General features: G+C 45.2%; 1 protein-coding gene across 1 annotated transcript in view; it reads left to right on the top strand.

Annotated features, from left to right (window-relative positions):
* LOC127923762 (serine/threonine-protein kinase B-raf-like) overlaps positions 1-19,620 on the top strand; it is a 110,025-nt gene extending 90,405 nt beyond the window's left edge. The window contains exons 7-10 of the mRNA XM_052507818.1: positions 1,120-1,239; positions 4,443-4,602; positions 18,825-18,864; positions 19,469-19,620. Coding sequence (XP_052363778.1) covers positions 1,120-1,239; positions 4,443-4,602; positions 18,825-18,864; positions 19,469-19,605 — 457 coding nt within the window. The 3' untranslated portion in view covers positions 19,606-19,620. The remainder of the gene's footprint in view (positions 1-1,119; positions 1,240-4,442; positions 4,603-18,824; positions 18,865-19,468) is intronic.
* Positions 19,621-20,488: the final 868 nt, after the last annotated feature.

Here is a 20,488-nt window from a genome sequence, read left to right on the forward strand (position 1 = left end):
TTGGGTCTCTAGTGTCTCAGTTCTATCCTGTATGTTGTCTCTAGTGTCCCAGTTCTATCCTGTATGTTGGGTCTCTAGTGTCCCAGTTCTATCCTGTATGTTGGGTCTCTAGTGTCCCAGTTCTATCCTGTATGTTGGGTCTCTAGTGTCCCAGTTCTATCCTGTATGTTGGGTCTCTAGTGTCCCAGTTCTATACTGTATGTTGGGTCTCTAGTGTCCCAGTTCTATCCTGTATGTTGGGTCTCTGCTAGTGTCCCAGTTCTATCCTGTATGTTGGGTCTCTGCTAGTGTCTCAGTTCTATCCTGTATGTTGGGTCTCTGCTAGTGTCTCAGTTCTATACTGTATGTTGGGTCTCTGCTAGTGTCCCAGTTCTATCCTGTATGTTGGGTCTCTGCTAGTGTCCCAGTTCTATCCTGTATGTTGGGTCTCTAGTGTCCCAGTTCTATCCTGTATGTTGGGTCTCTAGTGTCCCAGTTCTATCCTGTATGTTGGGTCTCTAGTGTCCCAGTTCTATCCTGTATGTTGGGTCTCTAGTGTCCCAGTTCTATCCTGTATGTTGGGTCTCTAGTGTCCCAGTTCTATCCTGTATGTTGGGTCTCTAGTGTCCCAGTTCTATCCTGTATGTTGGGTCTCTAGTGTCCCAGTTCTATCCTGTATGTTGGGTCTCTAGTGTCCCAGTTCTATCCTGTATGTTGGGTCTCTAGTGTCCCAGTTCTATCCTGTATGTTGGGTCTCTAGTGTCCCAGTTCTATCCTGTATGTTGGGTCTCTAGTGTCCCAGTTCTATCCTGTATGTTGGGTCTCTAGTGTCCCAGTTCTATCCTGTATGTTGGGTCTCTAGTGTCTCAGTTCTATCCTGTATGTTGGGTCTGCTAGTGTCCCAGTTCTATCCTGTATGTTGGGTCTCTAGTGTCCCAGTTCTATCCTGTATGTTGGGTCTCTAGTGTCCCAGTTCTATCCTGTATGTTGGGTCTCTAGTGTCCCAGTTCTATCCTGTATGTTGGGTCTCTAGTGTCCCAGTTCTATCCTGTATGTTGGGTCTCTAGTGTCTCAGTTCTATCCTGTATGTTGGGTCTCTAGTGTCCCAGTTCTATCCTGTATGTTGGGTCTCTGCTGCAGTTTGTTGCTGGTGTCGAAGTTCTTTGAGCACCACCCCATCACCCAGGAGGAGGTGTCGTCAGAGGGCACCACCCCCGTGTCCGAGGCCTACCCGTCACTGCCCCCGTCCGACTCCACCGGGTGAGTCTCACAGCTGTCCTGATCACATTCTCACCTCGGCACAGTTGAAGGAAAGGAGTCGAGGAGAGGAAGCCATTTTTTTTAAGACTACTGAAACACAGACTTGATAATCTTATATCTCCTTGCTAGATTCAATGTAGACTGGAATCTCTGCTAATGCTGTGTCACATGTCCCCAGTGAGATGACCCACATGTCCCCAGTGAGATGACCCACATGTCCCCAGTGAGATGACCCACATGTCCCCAGTGAGATGACCCACATGTCCCCAGTGAGATGACCCACATGTCCCCAGTGAGATGACCCACATGTCCCCAGTGAGATGACCCACATGTCCCCAGTGAGATGACCCACATGTCCCCAGTGAGATGACCCACATGTCCCCAGTGAGATGACCCACATGTCCCCAGTGAGATGACCCACATGTCCCCAGTGAGATGACCCACATGTCCCCAGTGAGATGACCCACATGTCCCCAGTGAGATGACCCACATGTCCCCAGTGAGATGACCCACATGTCCCCAGTGAGATGACCCACATGTCCCCAGTGAGATGACCCACATGTCCCCAGTGAGATGACCCACATGTCCCCAGTGAGATGACCCACATGTCCCCAGTGAGATGACCCACATGTCCCCAGTGAGATGACCCACATGTCCCCAGTGAAATGACCCACATGTCCCCAGTGAGATGACCCACATGTCCCCAGTGAGATGACCCACATGTCCCCAGTGAGATGACCCACATGTCCCCAGTGAGATGACCCACATGTCCCCAGTGAGATGACCCACATGTCCCCAGTGAGATGACCCACATGTCCCCAGTGAGATGACCCACATGTCCCCAGTGAGATGACCCACATGTCCCCAGTGAGATGACCCACATGTCCCCAGTGAGATGACCCACATGTCCCCAGTGAGATGACCCACATGTCCCCAGTGAGATGACCCACATGTCCCCAGTGAGATGACCCACATGTCCCCAGTGAGATGACCCACATGTCCCCAGTGAGATGACCCACATGTCCCCAGTGAGATGACCCACATGTCCCCAGTGAGATGACCCACATGTCCCCAGTGAGATGACCCACATGTCCCCAGTGAGATGACCCACATGTCCCCAGTGAGATGACCCACATGTCCCCAGTGAGATGACCCACATGTCCCCAGTGAGATGACCCACATGTCCCCAGTGAGATGACCCACATGTCCCCAGTGAGATGACCCACATGTCCCCAGTGAGATGACCCACATGTCCCCAGTGAGATGACCCACATGTCCCCAGTGAGATGACCCACATGTCCCCAGTGAGATGACCCACATGTCCCCAGTGAGATGACCCACATGTCCCCAGTGAGATGACCCACATGTCCCCAGTGAGATGACCCACATGTCCCCAGTGAGATGACCCACATGTCCCCAGTGAGATGACCCACATGTCCCCAGTGAGATGACCCACATGTCCCCAGTGAGATGACCCACATGTCCCCAGTGAGATGACCCACATGTCCCCAGTGAGTCCACATGTCCCCAGTGAGATGACCCACATGTCCCCAGTGAGATGACCCACATGTCCCCAGTGAGATGACCCACATGTCCCCAGTGAGATGACCCACATGTCCCCAGTGAGATGACCCACATGTCCCCAGTGAGATGACCCACATGTCCCCAGTGAGATGACCCACATGTCCCCAGTGAGATGACCCACATGTCCCCAGTGAGATGACCCACATGTCCCCAGTGAGATGACCCACATGTCCCCAGTGAGATGAGCCACATGTCCCCAGTGAGATCCCACATGTCCCCAGTGAGATGTGCCACATGTCCCCAGTGAGATGACCCACATGTCCCCAGTGAGATGACCCACATGTCCCCAGTGAGATGACCCACATGTCCCCAGTGAGATGACCCACATGTCCCCAGTGAGATGACCCACATGTCCCCAGTGAGATGACCCACATGTCCCCAGTGAGATGACCCACATGTCCCCAGTGAGATGACCCACATGTCCCCAGTGAGATGACCCACATGTCCCCAGTGAGATGACCCACATGTCCCCAGTGAGATGACCCACATGTCCCCAGTGAGATGACCCACATGTCCCCAGTGAGATGACCCACATGTCCCCAGTGAGATGACCCACATGTCCCCAGTGAGATGACCCACATGTCCCCAGTGAGATGACCCACATGTCCCCAGTGAGATGACCCACATGTCCCCAGTGAGATGACCCACATGTCCCCAGTGAGATGACCCACATGTCCCCAGTGAGATGACCCACATGTCCCCAGTGAGATGACCCACATGTCCCCAGTGAGATGACCCACATGTCCCCAGTGAGATGATCCACATGTCCCCAGTGAGATGACCCACATGTCCCCAGTGAGATGACCCACATGTCCCCAGTGAGATGACCCACATGTCCCCAGTGAGATGACCCACATGTCCCCAGTGAGATGACCCACATGTCCCCAGTGAGATGACCCACATGTCCCCAGTGAGATGACCCACATGTCCCCAGTGAGATGACCCACATGTCCCCAGTGAGATGACCCACATGTCCCCAGTGAGATGACCCACATGTCCCCAGTGAGATGACCCACATGTCCCCAGTGAGATGACCCACATGTCCCCAGTGAGATGACCCACATGTCCCCAGTGAGATGACCCACATGTCCCCAGTGAGATGACCCACATGTCCCAGTGAGATGAGCCACATGTCCCCAGTGAGATGACCCCATGTCCCCAGTGAGATGACCCACATGTCCCCAGTGAGATGACCCACATGTCCCCAGTGAGATGATCCACATGTCCCCAGTGAGATGACCCACATGTCCCCAGTGAGATGACCCTCCCCTCTTCTGACCCTTTCTGTCCCCAGTGAGTCCCTGTCCCCAGTGAGTGACCCAAGTCCATCTCCATCCCACCCAGAGTTTCAACCCCATCCTCTCTGACCACTGACCTCTGACTCTGTCCCCTACTCTGACCATGACCTCTCTCTGACCCCCAGGTCCCCCTAAGTCCATCTCCATCCCCCCCAGAGTTTCAACCCCCATCCTCCCTGACCTCTGACCTCTCTCTGACCCCCATCCTCCCTGACCACTGACCCTCTCTGACCCCCCCTGACCCGGTCTAAGTCCATCTCCATCCCACCCAGAGTTTCAACCCCCATCCTCCCTGACCTCTGACCCTCTCTGACCCCTCAGGTCCCTGCACCACGCCAGCGTGTCCCCGTCCAAGTCCATCCCTATCCCCCAGAATTTCAGGCCCGGAGAAGAGGACCACAGGAACCAGTTTGGACAGAGAGACCGCTCGTCCTCCGCTCCCAACGTCCACATCAACACCATCGAACCAGTCAACATAGACGTGAGTCCAATATCCCCTTTTTGGCTCAGACACCTCCCCCTGCTGGAGACGAGTAGTACTGCTACTGTAGAATGTCTGTGTGTCCGATGGCTCAGACACCTCCCCCTGCTGGAGACGAGTAGTACTGCTACTGTAGAATGTCTGTGTGTCCGATGGCTCAGACACCTCCCCCTGCTGGAGACAAGTAGTACTGCTACTGTAGAATGTCTGTGTGTCCGATGGCTCAGACACTTCCCCCTGCTGGAGACAAGTAGTACTGCTACTGTAGAATGTCTGTGTGTCCGATGGCTCAGACACCTCCCCCTGCTGGAGACGAGTAGTACTGCTACTGTAGAATGTCTGTGTGTCCGATGGCTCAGACACCTCCCCCTGCTGGAGACGAGTAGTACTGCTACTGTAGAATGTCTGTGTGTCCGATGGCTCAGACACTCCCCCTGCTGGAGACAAGTAGTACTGCTACTGTAGAATGTCTGTGTGTCCGATGGCTCAGACACCTCCCCCTGCTGGAGACAAGTAGTACTGCTACTGTAGAATGTCTGTGTGTCCGATGGCTCAGACACTCCCCCTGCTGGAGACAAGTAGTACTGCTACTGTAGAATGTCTGTGTGTCCGATGGCTCAGACACTCCCCTGCTGGAGACAAGTAGTACTGCTACTGTAGAATGTCTGTGTGTCCGATGGCTCAGACACTCCCCTGCTGGAGACAAGTAGTACTGCTACTGTAGAATGTCTGTGTGTCCGATGGCTCAGACACTCCCCTGCTGTAGACAAGTAGCACTGCTACTGTAGAATGTGTATGTGGCAGCACTACTAGTGAAGGGGGTGCTCATCTGGGTCGTGTCGTGTTCTGTAATTCTTGGCTAAATACAACATTGTAATCATGCCTTTTTATTTTAACTAGGCAAGTCGGTTAAGAACAAATTCTTATTTACGTTGACGGCCTTACCGCCGGACCAAACCCGGACGACGCTGGTCCTATGGGACTCCTTATCACGGACTGTTGTGATACAGCCCGGAATCGAACCAGGGTGTCTGTAGTGACGCCTCTAGCGCTGAGATGCCTTAGACCGCTGCAACACTCGGGAGCCCCTTAAAGAGGAAATGACAGCGTTTTTTTTTTTTTAGCAACGTGAAATCTTAAAATCTTTTCATATTCACCCCACAGGAAGAACCTTGCCCTTTTATGGTCATTTCACCTTTTCATACATTTCTAGAATGCTTTTGGCATTTGTGAAAATTCTATAATGCGATATAGAAAATTTGAATGGCTGTTTCCTGGGCTTAAAAGTGGGACTGACTGCATTTTAGCAACATGAAATCTTATTAAAATCTGTTCTTATCCAACCCAGACATTTCTGACAAGCGAGCACTTGGTCATATTCACATGTTCATAAATGTTTGGGCATTCTATAGCGATATAGAGGGAACGTGGCCGTGCGTTTGGACAATTAGTAAGACACTGCAGTAAATAAAACCATCTGTCTCATCCAGGACCAGAGTCTACGCAGACTGGTGCCCCAAAGCCAATCAGAACTACAGTAGGCTAATATAGGCCTGTCATCATGAGGCCTGTCATCATGAGGCCTGTCATCATGAGGCCTGTCATCATTCACTATGAACTGGACTGTGTGTTTACAGACAGTAGGACCTGTCATTCACTATGAACTGGACTGTGTGTTTACAGGCAGTAGGGCCTGTCATCATTCACTATGAACTGGACTGTGTGTTTACAGACAGTAGGGCCTGTCATCATTCACTATGAACTGGACTGTGTGTTTACAGACAGTAGGGCCTGTCATTCACTATGAACTGGACTGTGTGTTTACAGACAGTAGGGCCTGTCATCATTCACTATGAACTGGACTGTGTGTTTACAGACAGTAGGGCCTGTCATCATTCACTATGAACTGGACTGTGTGTTTACAGACAGTAGGGCCTGTCATCATTCACTATGAACTGGACTGTGTGTTTACAGACAGTAGGGCCTGTCAGTCACTATGAACTGGACTGTGTGTTTACAGACAGTAGGGCCTGTCATCATTCACTATGAACTGGACTGTGTGTTTACAGACAGTAGGGCCTGTCAGTCACTATGAACTGGACTGTGTGTTTACAGACAGTAGGGCCTGTCATCAGTCACTATGAACTGGACTGTGTGTTTACAGACAGTAGGGCCTGTCATCATTCACTATGAACTGGACTGTGTGTTTACAGACAGTAGGGCCTGTCATCATTCACTATGAACTGGACTGTGTGTTTACAGACAGTAGGGCCTGTCAGTCACTATGAACTGGACTGTGTGTTTACAGACAGTAGGGCCTGTCATCATTCACTATGAACTGGACTGTGTGTTTACAGACAGTAGGGCCTGTCATCATTCACTATGAACTGGACTGTGTGTTTACAGACAGTAGGGCCTGTCATCAGTCACTATGAACTGGACTGTGTGTTTACAGACAGTAGGGCCTGTCATCATTCACTATGAACTGGACTGTGTGTTTACAGACAGTAGGGCCTGTCATCATTCACTATGAACTGGACTGTGTGTTTACAGACAGTAGGGCCTTTCATCATTCACTATGAACTGGACTGTGTGTTTACAGACAGTAGGGCCTGTCATCATTCACTATGAACTGGACTGTGTGTTTACAGACAGTAGGGCCTGTCATCATTCACTATGAACTGGACTGTGTGTTTACAGACAGTAGGGCCTGTCATCATTCACTATGAACTGGACTGTGTGTTTACATACCTTAAGGGAAGAATTCGGCAGTACCTGTATGGTTAGTGAGAAAGTCCATATTGCAAATGTACGGTCCCTTACTAGACGTCCGAAATCGTTTGTAAATTCGCGGACGGCGTCGGGCCGAGCGGCAGGGCCGGACCTACCAGGAAGTCATCAAATGAACGTTGTCGGACATTCGGTTTCCGTTTACAAAAATAATAAGATTTATGTCATTTTTCCCATGTCCCGGAAATTCCCACAAGAGGGCATAAGCAATCATATGGCTATTGCTACAAAACATCACGATTCACGACGGGCCCTTATCTCGAAAACTGAAAATATTTAGAAGCCGAAACTCGGTGAGCGTAGGGGCGGCATAATGGGCAGTTGGCCCCGAACAAGATGGCGTCTAGGCCTCAACGGTTTTTGAGTTATGGCCATTTATCTGGGATTAAAGGTCCAAATGAAAATAGAGAAATTATTTTTCCACTTCACGTCAAAGTCAAGGAGCCTCCGGTGTCAATAAAAAAGAACCAGCCATTTATCTATCGTCATTTAAGAGAAATCGCATACAACGACACCTTGGTGATGTTCACGGATAGGTGTTTTTTTTTTTCAACGGTTACAGATCCAGTTGCAGGTTGTTCTTACGAATCTTTTTAAAGTGTGCTGCGGAGCTCTGCGAGATTTCTGTGATTTTCTATGATTTTCTGAAATAACACACACTCACTAAACCCTCCGTAAATAACTCAGTTCTTAACGTAAAGACTTAAAACTCAGGATTCTGTAAAGGCATACCCCAATCATGATATGAGTTTATTTATAGCTTCCTGTGCCAACCGGAAGTGCCTTTAATGGTGTCACAGTGGCAGTTTCCATGGGTTAAAAAGGTCAGATCTTTTCAACATTTAGACATTTAGAAAAGTCTCAGAGACACAAGACTAGGTGCATTGAAACCGGCTCGGGCCATAGAGACGGACCACAACGTTTCGGTCCGATAGCTCATTCAAGGACCCCATAGCAAGGCATTGAAAAAAATGGATTTTCAGCACCAATTAGGGTTTTACTCGGGCACCGAAGGACCTATCGAGCCGAAACTCGGGATTCGGGGTCGCCTCACATAGGCCTTCACATAATGTCTGACCTGGACCCGCAGCTAGAACGTAACTATGTGTTTTACGTTTTTATTATGTTTTAAACTAATGGCGCTGTGAATTATGGGCCTGCTCTGACATATGTGATAGTTGGCTTCTAAATGAGTTGGAAAAAGTGGGTTTGGTGTCAATTGGTATCAGTTTGGTGTCAGAATGACATCTAATTGACTGGTGGACACTGACTTGCTAGTTGACTTTTGTACATTAGCAATATGTTTAAACGGAGAGGGACCATCACCAAAATGGCATTCTGAAATCAACACAAAAAATGGCATCACCATAGTCTCCAGGCTGTGCAGAGTTCAACGAGACGCCCCGCTTGACCGTAGCTCGCTCTGAGTGCAGCGACCTTGAAAAAAAGAAGGCGCAAAAGGAAGCCTGGCCCTCAATGTCATTTGCTTTTGGGTGACAGTGAGAGAACCGTTAGGGTGAGAAGCACAATTCGACCTCAGGTACGTTCCTGAGGTCCTCCCGATCCGTGCAAGCCTAACCTTGACCGTGTGGCATTAACCCTTAACAGTTAAAATAAGGTGTTTACTTCAAACAGTTTGCATTGACTTCTCTCCCCATAGGAATACATTGCCTGCACCTCTAAATTCAACCTGAGGCCTATGTGGGTTATGAATGCCTTATGAACCTGTCTTCTATGACAGTCCATCAGCTCACTATGAGGTCTACCTGTGCCGATTCTAAGCTTCCTGAAGCAACCGGAAGTGGTTAAATTGACCCAAAAGGTGTTTTGATGTACATAACCTTCAAAGGTGAAAATGACTACATTCAACCCTGTGTAGATCGTAGATCAGTCAATTCTTAACTTAAAGACTTAAAACTCAGGATTCTGTAAGTTTCTATGTCAATCAAGACATGGGTTTACTTATAGCTTCCTGTGCCAACCGGAAGTGCCTTTAATGATGTCACAGTGGCAGTTTCCAAGGGTTAAAAAGGTCAGATCTTTTCAAAACTTCATATGTGTGACTAGGTAACCCTCATGAACTGTAAATCAGTCATTTCTCCCAACAGATGTCAAAGAAAAGCTCTCACACGCACACACAGCAAGGATGGAGTGAAAAGTGCGGTTCTCAAAGACACAGAGAGCAGGCAATGGCATAAACATAATCTCTAGGCCGTGCCGAGTTCAACGAGATATCCCGCTTGACCGTAGCTCGCTCGGTCTGAGCGCAGCGACCATTAGAAAAGTAGGCCCAAAATGAAGCCTGCCCCACAACGTCATTTGCTTTTGGGTGACAGTGAGAGAACCGTTAGGGTGAGAAGCACAATTCGACCTCAGGTACGTTCCTAAGGTCCTCCTGATCCGTGCAAGCCTAACCTTGACCATGTGGCATTAACCCTTAATAGTTAAAATAAGGTGTTTACTTCAAAGAGTTTGCATTGACTTCTCTCCCCATAGGAATACATTGCCTGCACCCCTAAATTCAACCTGAAGCCTATGTGGGTTATGAATGACTTATGAACCTGTCTTCTATGACAGTCCATCAGACCACTATGAGGTCTACCTGTGCCAATTATAAGCTTCCTGAAGCAACCGGAAGTGGTTGAAATCACCTTATCAGTGTTGATCCATACACTGCATGCAGTTTGATAGACATAGTGCATTCAACCCTGTGTAGATCAGTCAATTCTTAACTTAAAGACTTAAAACTCAGGATTCTGTAAGTGGCTATGTCAATCAAGACATGTGTTTACTTATAGCTTCCTGTGCCAACCGGAAGTGCCTTTAATTGGGTCACACTGTCTGTTTTGAAGGGTTAGAAAAGTCACATCTCTCCAAAACTTCATATGTGTGACCAGGTAACCCTCCTAAACTGTAAATCAGTCATTTCTCCCAGCAGATGTCAAAGAAAAGCTCTCACACGCACACACAGCAAGGATGGAGTGAAAAAGTGTGGTTCTCAAAGACACAGAGAGCAGGCAATGGCATAAACATAATGTCTAGGCCGTGCCGAGTTCAACGAGATATCCCGCTTGACCGTAGCTCGCTCGGTCTGAGCGCAGCGACCATTAGAAAAGTAGGCCCAAAATGAAGCCTGCCCCACAACGTCATTTGCTTTTGGGTGACAGTGAGAGAACCGTTAGGGTGAGAAGCACAATTCGACCTCAGGTATGTTCCTAAGGTCCTTCCGATCCGTGCAAGCCTAACGTTGACCGTGTGGCATTAACCCTTAATAGTTAAAAGAAGGTGTTTACTTCAAAGAGTTTGCATTGACTTCTCTCCCCATAGGAATACATTGCCTTTACCCCTAAATTCAACCTGAAGTCTATATGGGTTATGAATGCCGTATGAACCTGTCTTTGGTAACAGTCCATCAGGCCAGTGTGAGGTCTACCTGTGTTGATTCTAAGCTTCCTGGACCAACCGGAAGTGGTTAAAATCACCCTAAAAGTGTTTTTCCATTACCTGCCTGCAGTTTGATAGACATAGTGCATTCAACCCTGTGTAAATCAGTCAATTCTTAACGTAAGGACTTAAAACTCAGGATTCTGTAAAAGCATAGCCCAGTGAGGATATGTGTTGACTTATAGCTTCCTGTGACAACCGGAAGTGCCTTAATTGGTGTCTCAGGGGCTGTTTCGAGGGGTTAAAAAGTCAGATCTGTCCAAAACTTCATATGTGTGATTAGGCAACCCCATGAACTGTAAATCAGTCATTTTTCCCATAAAATTTCAAAGGAAAACTAAATCACACAGACACACAACTTGGAAGGAGGGACGTATTGGGGTTTGTAGAGACAGACAGTGCCTCCAATAGTTAGCTTTGTTCGAGCTAAAAAGAACCGTCAGACCTAGAGTTCCGAAACTTTAGAAACCTGTTCTAGACCTCGGGTCGATAGTGCGTGGTGAGTTAGGTGGCTCTAGAAGGTTCTCGGACCGAGAAATAGCCTTGTACATTTGCAATGATTTCAATTCATTTTGACCATTACGAAAATGGCGACATTTAGAAAAGTCTCAGAGACACAAGACTAGGTGCATTGGAACCGGCTCGGCCCATAGAGACGGACCCCAACGTTTCGGTCCGATAGCTCATTCAAGGACCCCATAGCAAGGCATGGAAAAAGTGGATTTTCAGCACCAATTAGGGTTTTACTCGGGCACCGAAGGACCTATCGAGCCGAAACTCGGGATTCGGGGTCGCCTCACATAGGCCTTCACATAATGTCTGACCTGGACCCGCAGCTAGAACGTAACTATGTGTTTTACGTTTTTATTATGTTTTAAACTAAAGGCGCTGTGAATTATGGGCCTGCTCTGACATATATGATAGTTGGCTTCTAAATGAGTTGGAAAAAGTGGGTTTGGTGTCAATTGGTATCAGTTTGGTGTCAAAATGACATCTAATTGACTGATGGACACTGACTTGCTAGTTGACTTTTGTACATTAGCAATATGTTTAAACGGAGAGGGACCATCACCAAAAGTGACATTCTGAAATCAACCCTAACGAGCCATGGAGATGAACCAGAATCACTGCCCAGCTATCCCGAGTTCATCGGGCCAGTCAATTTCACATTCCTGCAGGATTTTTATAGCATGACAAATTCGTGATGGTACCTGCCCATTGAACCACATTGCAAATGCACAGTGACTTTGCAAAAGTGAGAAAACATAAACAAATGGACATGATGAAATCAACACAACGAGTGATGGAAATGTACAACTATCACTGCTCAGCCATCCTGTGTTCATCAGACCAGTCAATTTTGCATTTTTGAGCATGTCAAATTTCATATGGTAAATGCACATTGAAACATATTGCAAATGCACGTACAATATGATTCTATAGTGAAAAAATCACCTAATGGACATGATGAAATCAACACAACGAGTGATGGAAATGTACAACTATCACTGCCCGGCCATCCTGTGTTCCCATAGCGAGCATTAATATCAGAATGACCGGTAAATGCATTTACAACCATATTTTTATTTTTGGGTTACCAGTTGCACAACAATGCACGTGCATTTGCAATATGATTCTATAGTGAAAAAACATCACCTAATGGACATGATGAAATCAACACAACGAGTGATGGAAATGTACAACTATCACTGCTCGGCCATCCTGTGTCCATCAGACCAGTCAATTTTGCATTTTTGAGCATGTCAAATTTCATATGGTAAATGCACATTGAAACATATTGCAAATGCGCGCGCACTTGCAATATGATTCTATAGTGTAAAAACATCACCTAATGGACATGATGAAATCAACACAACGAGTGATGGAAATGTACAACTATCACTGCCCGGCCATCCTGTGTTCCCATAGCGAGCATTAATATCAGAATGACCGGTAAATGCATTTACAACCATATTTTTATTTTGGGTTACCAGTTGCACAACAATGCACGTGCATTTGCAATATGATTCTATAGTGAAAAAACATCACCTAATGGACATGATGAAATCAACACAACGAGTGATGGAAATGTACAACTATCACTGCTCGGCCATCCTGTGTCCATCAGACCAGTCAATTTTGCATTTTTGAGCATGTCAAATTTCATATGGTAAATGCACATTGAAACATATTGCAAATGCGCGCGCACTTGCAATATGATTCTATAGTGTAAAAACATCACCTAATGGACATGATGAAATCAACACAACGAGTGATGGAAATGAACAACTATCACTGCCCGGCCATCCTGTGTTCCCATAGCGGGCATTAATATCAGAATGACCGGTAAATGCATTACAACCATATTTTTATTTTTGGGTTACCAGTTGCACAACAATGCACCATTTGCAATATGATTCTATAGTGAAAAAACATCACCTAATGGACATGATGAAATCAACACAACGAGTGATGGAAATGTACAACTATCACTGCTCGGCCATCCTGTGTCCATCAGACCAGTCAATTTTGCATTTTTGAGCATGTCAAATTTTATTTTTAAATGCACATTGCACAACATATTGCAAATGCACGTGCACTTACAATATGATTCTATAGTGAAAAAACATCACCTAATGTTCATGATGAAATCAACACAACGAGTGATGGAAAGGAACAACTATCACTGCTCGGCCATCCTGTGTTCCCATAGCGGGCATTAATATCAGAATGACAGGTAAATGCATTCACAACCCTATTTTCATTTTTGGGTTACCAGGTGCCTATTTTCAATCACCAGTTGCACAACAATGCGTATCCATCAGAATATTTTAAACAGTCCATAAAGCATGGACAGAAGGATGAACTCCATAGATGATGGAAAGGGCCAACTAGTCACTGCTCAGCCATCCTGTGTCCCATAGCGGGCATGGACAATAGGCGTCCCGGTAAATGCATTTACAACCATATTTTTATTTTTGGTTACCAGTTGCACAACAATGCACGTGCATTTGCAATATGATTCTATAGTGAAAAAACATCACCTAATGGACATGATGAAATCAACACAACAAGTGATGGAAATGTACAACTATCACTGCTCGGCCATCCTGTGTTCATCAGACCAGTCAATTTCACATTCCTGCAGGATTTTTATAGCATGACAAATTCGTGATGGTACCTGCCCATTGAACCATATTGCAAATGCACAGTGACTTTGCAAAAGTGAGGAAACATAAACAAATGGACATGATGAAATCAACACAACGAGTGATGGAAATGTACAACTATCACTGCTCAGCCATCCTGTGTTCATCAGACCAGTCAATTTTGCATTTTTGAGCATGTCAAATATTAAATTTATGGTAAATGCACATTGAAACATATTGCAAATGCACGTGCACTTACAATATGATTCTATAGTGAAAAAACATCACCTAATGGACATGATGAAATCAACACAACGAGTGATGGAAATGTACAACTATCACTGCTCGGCCATCCTGTGTCCATCAGACCAGTCAATTTTGCATTTTTGAGCATGTCAAATTTCATATGGTAATGCACATTGAAACATATTGCAAATGCGCGCGCACTTGCAATATGATTCTATAGTGTAAAAACATCACCTAATGGACATGATGAAATCAACACAACGAGTGATGAAATGTACAACTATCACTGCCCGGCCATCCTGTGTTCCCATAGCGAGCATTAATATCAGAATGACCGGTAAATGCATTTACAACCATATTTTTATTTTTGGGTTACCAGTTGCACAACAATGCACGTGCATTTGCAATATGATTCTATAGTGAAAAAACATCACCTAATGGACATGATGAAATCAACACAACGAGTGATGGAAATGTACAACTATCACTGCTCGGCCATCCTGTGTCCATCAGACCAGTCAATTTTGCATTTTTGAGCATGTCAAATTTCATATGGTAAATGCACATTGAAACATATTGCAAATGCGCGCGCACTTGCAATATGATTCTATAGTGTAAAAACATCACCTAATGGACATGATGAAATCAACACAACGAGTGATGGAAATGTACAACTATCACTGCCCGGCCATCCTGTGTTCCCATAGCGAGCATTAATATCAGAATGACCGGTAAATGCATTTACAACCATATTTTTATTTTTGGGTTACCAGTTGCACAACAATGCACGTGCATTTGCAATATGATTCTATAGTGAAAAAACATCACCTAATGGACATGATGAAATCAACACAACGAGTGATGGAAATGTACAACTATCACTGCTCGGCCATCCTGTGTCCATCAGACCAGTCAATTTTGCATTTTTGAGCAAGGTCAAATTTCATATGGTAAATGCACATTGAAACATATTGCAAATGCACGTGCACTTGCAATATGATTATATAGTGAAAAAACATCACAAAATGGACATGATGAAGTCAACACAACGAGTGATGGAAAGGAACAACTATCACTGCCCGGCCATCCCGAGTTCATCAGGCCAGTCAATTTTGCATTTCTGCAGGATTTTGAGCATGTCAAATTTCTTACGTCATTTGGCCCACAAAAAATCCTTATGCACAATTTAAAAAAATATAAAAAAATATGATAATAAAATTGGACAAAAGTATATTCATACAGTTCTTACACATGTGTAATTGACAAAAAAAAATGAAAGAATTTCAAAAAACGGTCCAGAAAGCACTTTTTTAAGGGTGTGTGAAGTTTTTACAAAATTTTGACATTTTTGACTTTGACTTTTGACTTCCTATGAAATCATATTGGAATTGGACAAAACATATTCCTTATGCGCATGTAAAAAAAAAAAAAAAAAATTATGATAATAAAATTGGACAAAAGTATATTCATACAGTTCTTACACATGTGTAATTGACAAAAAATCGAAAGAATTTCGAAAAACGGTCCAGAAAGCACTTTTTATGGGTGTGTGAAGTTTTTACAAAATTGACATTTTTGACTTTTGACTTTTGACTTCCTATGAAATCATATTGGAATTGGACAAAACATATTCCTTATGCGCATATAAAAAAAAATTAAAAATTATGATAATAAAATTGGACAAAAGTATATTCATACAGTTCTTACACATGTGTAATTGACAAAAAAATCGAAAGAATTTCGAAAAACGGTCCAGAAAGCACTTTTTTAAGGGGTGATAAGTTTTGAAAAAAATTTCATTTTTTCAAAATTTTACTTTTGGACATTAATTTGGGTTACATATCCAATATGAAAAACCCGTGGAGCGCATTTGCCCCTGTTGAATTTTTAAAGTGTTACAACTGGCAATTGCCATATGGCATTTGCAATACACTTTGGATGAATCAACGCCGAATTGGGTGGTATTGGCCAATGTGTATATGGTTTGTCCGATGCCAATGACTTGCCATTCATTTTTGTCCAATACAGGGGGTATTCCCTTACAGACAGTAGGACCTGTCATCATTCACTATGAACTGGACTGTGTGTTTACAGGAAGTGGCTTGCAGCACAACTAGATCAATAGAACACATTCACCAAAATACACCTAAAAATGAATTTCTGTAAATATGTCAATATCAGGGAATCCTCTTATATTTGTGAACTTTACAGTCCTGTTGCTCAAACAACCATGAAAAGGCAGTATCTCTCTCCCTCAGTTATACACATCAACAACAACAAGATCAACAGCTAATGCTAGCCAGAGAAAGATGAGCTAACATCTAACGAAGTAACATTTAAATAAACCCTCTAAACTTTTTTCACCAAATTTGGCTGTCAAAATTGCACTGATAAACGATGCGGAATTGTAACCTCCTCGTCTTTCTGCAGTTTGCCTGCCAACAATGCAAGGCTTGTCCCACAAGCCAACTGGCTAACGTTGGCGTAGCTAGCTACTTCCAGACACAGCAGAGCTGTTTACATGTTACAGAGAGCGTTCTTGACTAACTATTACTTTTCCTAAGTTTACTGACCCCGGGTTAAACTCAGCAGGTGTTTCACCTTGGTAAATTCATCAGTTATTCTCTGAAATTTATGAATGCGACCATGAAAAGGCAGTATCTCTCTCCCTCAGTTATACAGAGAGATATGCCGACTAGATAAGCCGTTCTTGCTAGCTTTACCCAATGACACCTGCATCTCTAGCCGTGTGTAGCCACCGAAAAAACAAGATGACGGAAGAGTCAGTCACTCACCCACGTCTCCAATGACATGGTATCCTCCTAGTAGCTAGCTCGCTAGCTAACGTTAGGCTCAGTGTTTTTAGCTCGCTAGCTAACGTTAGGCTCCGTGTTTTAGCTCGCTAGCTAACGTTAGGTTCCGTGTTTTTAGCTCGCTAGCTAACGTTAGGCTCCGTGTTTTAGCTCGCTAGCTAACGTTAGGCTCCGTGTTTTTAGCTCGCTAGCTAACGTTAGGCTCCGTGTTTTTAGCTCGCTAGCTAACAGGCTCCGTGTTTTTAGCTCGCTAGCTAACGTTAGGCCCAGTGTTTTTAGCTCGCTAGCTAACGTTAGGCTCCGTGTTTTTAGCTCGCTAGCTAACGTTAGGCTCCGTGTTTTTAGCTCGCTAGCTAACGTTAGGCTCCGTGTTTTTAGGTCGCTACATAACTAGATACGCTAGCCCATCAGCCATGTTATGGCTGACTTGTGATCATTTGGTCTTGCTAGTTTGATTTATATTGTCATTCTCAACCTTAGTTACATTCGTCTGTTTGTTGTTGTTGTCCATAATATTGAGCCATTGAAACTGAGACGGTGCATTCCTTACGGTATCAGGCCCCGCTGTGATTTACAACCCGATTAGCAATATGTTTTGGGACTACCAAGAAATGTATTAGTTTATTATATTAATCATACATTGAAATACATCCATCTGTTCTGCCATCAATGCCTTTTAGTGTACATCATAACATTTAGAGTCAAATATGACCTATTTTTAAAACCTCTTTAATAAAGTTGGTTTTGTATACATAAACTGGAAATTTTATATTTTTTTGACTAATATATATACTTTTATGAAAACAGTGTTGACTGCAAAAGTAGTCAGTTCCACTAAGTGTTATACAAGCTACCAAGATATAACCCAATCTGTAGCGTTTATCTGGAATCTGAGATGACTAGCAGTCTTCACAGTATTGTGATTCTCTGTTATTTCCTCTCTCTGTCTGTCTGTCTCTGTCTCTCTCTGTCTCTCTGTCTCTCTCTGTCTCTCTCTCTCCCTCTCTCTGTCTCTCTCTCTCTCTCTCTCTCTCTCTCTCTCTCTCTCTCTCTCTCTCTCTCTCTCTCTCTCTCTCTCTCTCTCTCTCTCTCTCTCTCTGTCTCTCTGTCTCTCTCTCTCTCTCTCTCTGTGTCTCTCTCTCTCTCTCTCTCTGTCTCTCTCTCTCTCTCTCTCTCTCTCTCTGTCTCTCTCTCTGTCTCTCTCTCTCTCTCTCTCTCTCTCTCTCTCTCTCTCTCTCTCTCTGCCTCTCTCTGTCTCTCTCTCTCTCTCTCTCTCTCTGCCTCTGTCTCTCTCTCTCTCTCTCTCTGCCTCTGTCTCTCTCTGCCTCTGTCTCTCTCTCTCTCTGCCTCTGTCTCTCTCTCTCTCTCTGTCTCTCTCTCTCTCTCTGCCTCTGTCTCTCTCTCTCTCTGCCTCTGTCTCTGTCTCTCTCTCTGTCTCTCTCTCTCTCTCTCTCTGTCTCTCTCTCTCTCTGTCTCTCTCTCTGTCTCTGTCTCTCTCTCTGTCTCTCTCTGTCTCTCTCTCTCTCTCTCTGTCTCTCTGTCTCTCTCTGTCTCTCTGTCTCTCTCTCTCTGTCTCTGTCTCTGTCTCTGTCTCTGTCTCTCTCTCTCTCTGCCTCTGTCTCTCTCTCTCTCTCTGTCTCTGTCTCTGTCTCTCTCTCTCTCTCTCTCTCTCTCTCTCTCTGTCTCTCTCTCTGTCTCTCTGTCTCTCTCTGTCTCTCTCTGTCTCTCTCTGTCTTTCTTTCTGTCTTTCTTTCTTTCTTTCTTTCTTTCTTTCTTTCAGGACTTGATTCGAGACCAAGGTTTACAGAGATCAGAAGGAGGTAAGGAAGCGATCATCATCACTAATTCAATCAACAAGTCCCCCCCCCCACCACCACCACCCCCATATCCTGCATCCGTGTTCTCTTTCTCTCTTGTTTTAAAAGGAACCTCATTTTGTCCAGTCAGAATTCTAATTCTACTAGTCTTGTTGATGCATATTCAGAATATTTGTCCTTAGACTGTAAAACTCTGTCCCTTTTTAAGGAGACTTCCCCTTTAAGAGAGCCATCTACCCTTTTTATTCCCCTAACATTCTCTGATTTCTACTGCCCATCCATGCTCCCTCTGAAAGAGTGTAGACTACTTACTATAGGGCCAGTCTCAAATTGTACCCTATTCCCTATCTTAGTGCACTACTTTTCGCCAGTGATAATGTGTGGGAAAAACTCCCTAACTTTATCCTGGTCCACGGAGACAGATTCATGCATTCTCCTCGTTGGCACTCATTGGGCTCTGGCCAGAAGTAGAGCACGGTACAGTGACTAGGCGTCCATTTTGGATCGGGCCTACAGTAGGTACCATAGAGAAGTGGGCCCAGTAGCTGGTCTTCAGGGCCAGTGATCCTGCTGTGTCTGTCTCTCTTCCCCCCTCCCCCTCCTGCAGCCCTCCCCTTGCAGACCCTCCCACCCGCCTGCTGCTTGAGGAAACACCGAACACGGATCTCAAGCCCCCTCCTATACTCCTACCCCAATGACATAGTCTTTGATTTTGAGTCCGAGCCTGTGTTCCGAGGTAGCTAGGCCTCTGTGTGTGGTATTGTGGTGTGTGTATTGTGGTGATGTGTGTGTGTGTCCTCACCTCCCACCAGTGTTTTGGCCCTCCACTGTCGTGTCTGTGTTTCACTCTTCACTCTCTTTCCTTATGTTTTTCTCTCACTACCATAATCCCTCACACTGTCACTACCGACCGCCCCCCCCCCTCCCTCTGCTTCCAAAACTCCCATATGGGAGGGTTTTTGTGTTTCAGGGCCTGTGTCCCCAAAGCATCTCTGAGTAGGGCTGAGGCTCTAGGATCTGCCCATATATTCTGATTCATTGTGATCTAGAAGGGGAAAACCGATCCTACCGATCCAGGCTCTGATCAGGGAATAGGAAAATACACTATAGATGTATAGGACATTATATACATGTCCTCAGAACTGACATACCATGTAACTGTGTTGACTGACTGTAGTTGACAGTGTAACTGTGTTGACTGACTGTAGTTGACAGTGTAATGTGTTGACTGACTGTAGTTGACAGTGTAATGTGTTGACTGACTGTAGTTGACTGTGTTGACTGACTGTAGTTGACAGTGTAATGTGTTGACTGACTGTAGTTGACAGTGTAATGTGTTGACTGACTGTAGTTGACTGTGTTGACTGACTGTAGTTGACAGTGTAACTGTGTTGACTGACTGTAGTTGACAGTGTAACTGTGTTGACTGACTGTAGTTGACTGTGTTGACTGACTGTAGTTGACTGTGTTGACTGACTGTAGTTGACTGTGTTGACTGACTGTAGTTGACAGTGTAATGTGTTGACTGACTGTAGTTGACAGTGTACTGTGTTGACATGACTGTAGTTGACAGTGTAATGTGTTGACTGACTGTAGTTGACAGTGTAATTTGTTGACTGACTGTAGT

The sequence above is a fragment of the Oncorhynchus keta genome, unplaced genomic scaffold, assembly GCF_023373465.1.
Source record: "Oncorhynchus keta strain PuntledgeMale-10-30-2019 unplaced genomic scaffold, Oket_V2 Un_contig_3206_pilon_pilon, whole genome shotgun sequence".
Classification (NCBI taxonomy): domain Eukaryota; kingdom Metazoa; phylum Chordata; class Actinopteri; order Salmoniformes; family Salmonidae; genus Oncorhynchus; species Oncorhynchus keta.